Below are 2591 nucleotides of genomic sequence, written 5' to 3'. Positions count from 1 at the left end.
ACTACAACACAAGCCAGTGGCTTGGGTTAATAAAGTGCCTGCATTAAATTAGACATAATTAAGTTTAATGACACTCAGCCTTTTGATATGTTTTATTATTTTCTCCTAACAACGCCCATTTGAGGCTTAGAATTTGTGCTGTATAGTCATGCACATATATACATATAAATATGCACAATCCAGCTTGTTACTGTGGCCCCCGTCTCAGTATGTACGTTACAACTCAGTGGAGTCAAAGGTGCATACAGTTGCAGCTGCAATTTCATTCGTAGTGCAAAAAAACGCGAATGTGTCTTTGTGCACTGCGACACCCACTGTCAGCATATCACGTCCGCCAGTCATACACATAAGCAGGAACATCAGTTGGACAACCCTATGCTGTGTCAGACGCAGCTACTCTCCTAAGAAGCCGGGGCCTCTCCAGCTAGTGGCTGACTAGTCCAGAGAATGCTCCCGACATCCTTGGGTATCTCTATAACCCCACCACGTTACCTCTTCCAAGCGCTGACTACCTGTCACTCAATTTTCAAATAAATACTCTGTGCATCTGCAATTGCTACTTATTCTCTGTGTGCATAGTGCAGCTTTAGTGCATGACCAATGGCGAAAAGTCACTCCACTGCGTCCAACATTGATATCGGGTTCACCTCTGGAACAGGCCCAGTGTCTCTGAGCATATGACCTCTATTAGGAACATAAAGCAGAATGATGCAGCCAGCCAGTGACTGTATGCCAGCCAGTGAATGTAAGCCAGCCAGTGACTATATGTCAGCCTGTGACTATATGTCAGCCTGTGACTATATGTCAGCCTTTGACTGTATGCCAGACAGTGACTATATGTCAGCCTGTGACTGTATGCCAGCTAGTGACTATATGTCAGCCTGTGACTGTATGCCAGCTAGTGACTATATGTCAGCCTGTGACTGTATGCCAGCCAGTGACTATATGTCAGCCTGTGACTGTATGCCAGCCAGTGAATGTAAGCCAGCCAGTGACTATATGTCAGCCTGTGACTGTATGCCAGCCAGTGAATGTAAGCCAGCCAGTGACTGTATGCCAGCCAGTGAATGTAAGCCAGCCAATGACTATATGTCAGCCTGTGACTATATGTCACCCTGTGACTGTATGCCAGCCAGTGACTATGTATCAGCCTGTGACTATGTGTCAGCCTGTGACTGTATGCCAGCCAGTGACTATGTGTCAGCCTGTGACTGTATGCCAGCCAGTGACTCTATGTCAGCCTGTGACTATATGTCACCCTGTGACTGTATGCCAGCCAGTGACTATGTATCAGCCTGTGACTGTATGCCAGCCTGTGACTGTATGCCAGCCAGTGACTCTATGTCAGCCTGTGACTGTATGTCAGGCTGTGACTGTATGCCAGCCAGTGACTATATGTCAGCCTGTGACTGTATGCCAGCCAATGACTATGTTTCAGCCTGTGACTATGTGCCAGCCTGTGACTGTATGCCAGCCAGTGACTATGTGTCAGCCTGTGACTGTATGCCAGCCAGTGACTATATGTCAGCCTGTGACTGTATGCCAGCCCGTGAATGTAAGCCAGCCAGTGACTATATGTCAGCCTGTGACTGTATGCCAGCCAGTGAATGTAAGCCAGCCAGTGACTATATGTGAGCCTGTGACCATATGTCAGCCTGTGACTGTATGTCAGCCTGTGACTATATGTCAGCCTGTACTGTATGCCAGCCAGTGACTATATGTCAGCCTGTGACTGTATGCCAGCCAGTGAATGTAAGCCAGACAGTGATTATATGTCAGCCTGTGACTGTATGCCAGCCAGTGAATGTAAGCCAGCCAGTGACTATATGTCAGCCTGTGACTGTATGCCAGCCAGTGAATGTAAGCCAGCCAGTGACTATATGTCAGCCTGTGACTATATGTCAGCTTGTGACTGTATGCCAGCCAGTGACTATATGTCAGCCTGTGACTATGCCAGCCAGTGACTGTATGTCAGCCTGTGACTGTATGCCAGCGAATGTAAGACAGCCAGTGACTATATGTCAGCCTGTGACTGTATGCCAACCAGTGAATGTAAGCCAGCCAGTGACTATATGTCAGCCTGTGACTGTATGCCAGCCAGTGAATGTAAGCCAGCCAGTGACTGTGTGAGATCTGGGCTCAGGTTTATAAACCAACATATTCACAGAATGAAACAGATTGCGCTGCTCTGTTTTATCCTCTGAGATTAAGATATTGTTGTCTGTATAAAACATTTCTCATCCCATGTGCTTGCTCCATGTGCAGGCAGAAGTAGCCGAATGACAGCTGGGAGCACAGTCCTGCGTGTACGCAGCTGCAGCAGAAACATCTATATATAGAAGAGGGGGATGGGCGACACGGAGTCGACAAATGGCCCTAATTTACAAGAACAGTCCCAGGTTTCAGAGAATTGTCCCTGGAAATTACCTTCATTTTCAACACTGACCAACTGAACAATAAATTCCTCGCTTTTTTTTACTTTTAATTGCAAGTCTTACAATTTATTCTTATATTAAGTCTTACCATTTATTCTTATATTAAGTCTTACCATTTATTTGTATTTTTAGGTCATTACAAGGTGACATTTATTG

The 2591-nt window shown here is 46.1% G+C and overlaps 1 protein-coding gene across 1 annotated transcript; it reads left to right on the top strand.

Moving 5' to 3' along the window:
* Window positions 1–705: 705 nt before the first annotated feature.
* On the top strand, window positions 706–1635 carry LOC134934511 (keratin-associated protein 10-1-like). Its single transcript, XM_063929940.1, has one exon. The coding sequence runs from the start codon at window positions 706–708 to the stop codon at window positions 1633–1635; it is 930 nt and encodes a 309-aa protein (XP_063786010.1).
* Window positions 1636–2591: the final 956 nt, after the last annotated feature.

The sequence above is a fragment of the Pseudophryne corroboree genome, chromosome 6 (assembly GCF_028390025.1).
Source record: "Pseudophryne corroboree isolate aPseCor3 chromosome 6, aPseCor3.hap2, whole genome shotgun sequence".
Lineage (NCBI taxonomy): Eukaryota > Metazoa > Chordata > Amphibia > Anura > Myobatrachidae > Pseudophryne > Pseudophryne corroboree.
The sequence above is the reverse complement of the archived record's forward strand: the minus strand, read 5'-3'. Positions and strand labels throughout refer to the sequence as shown.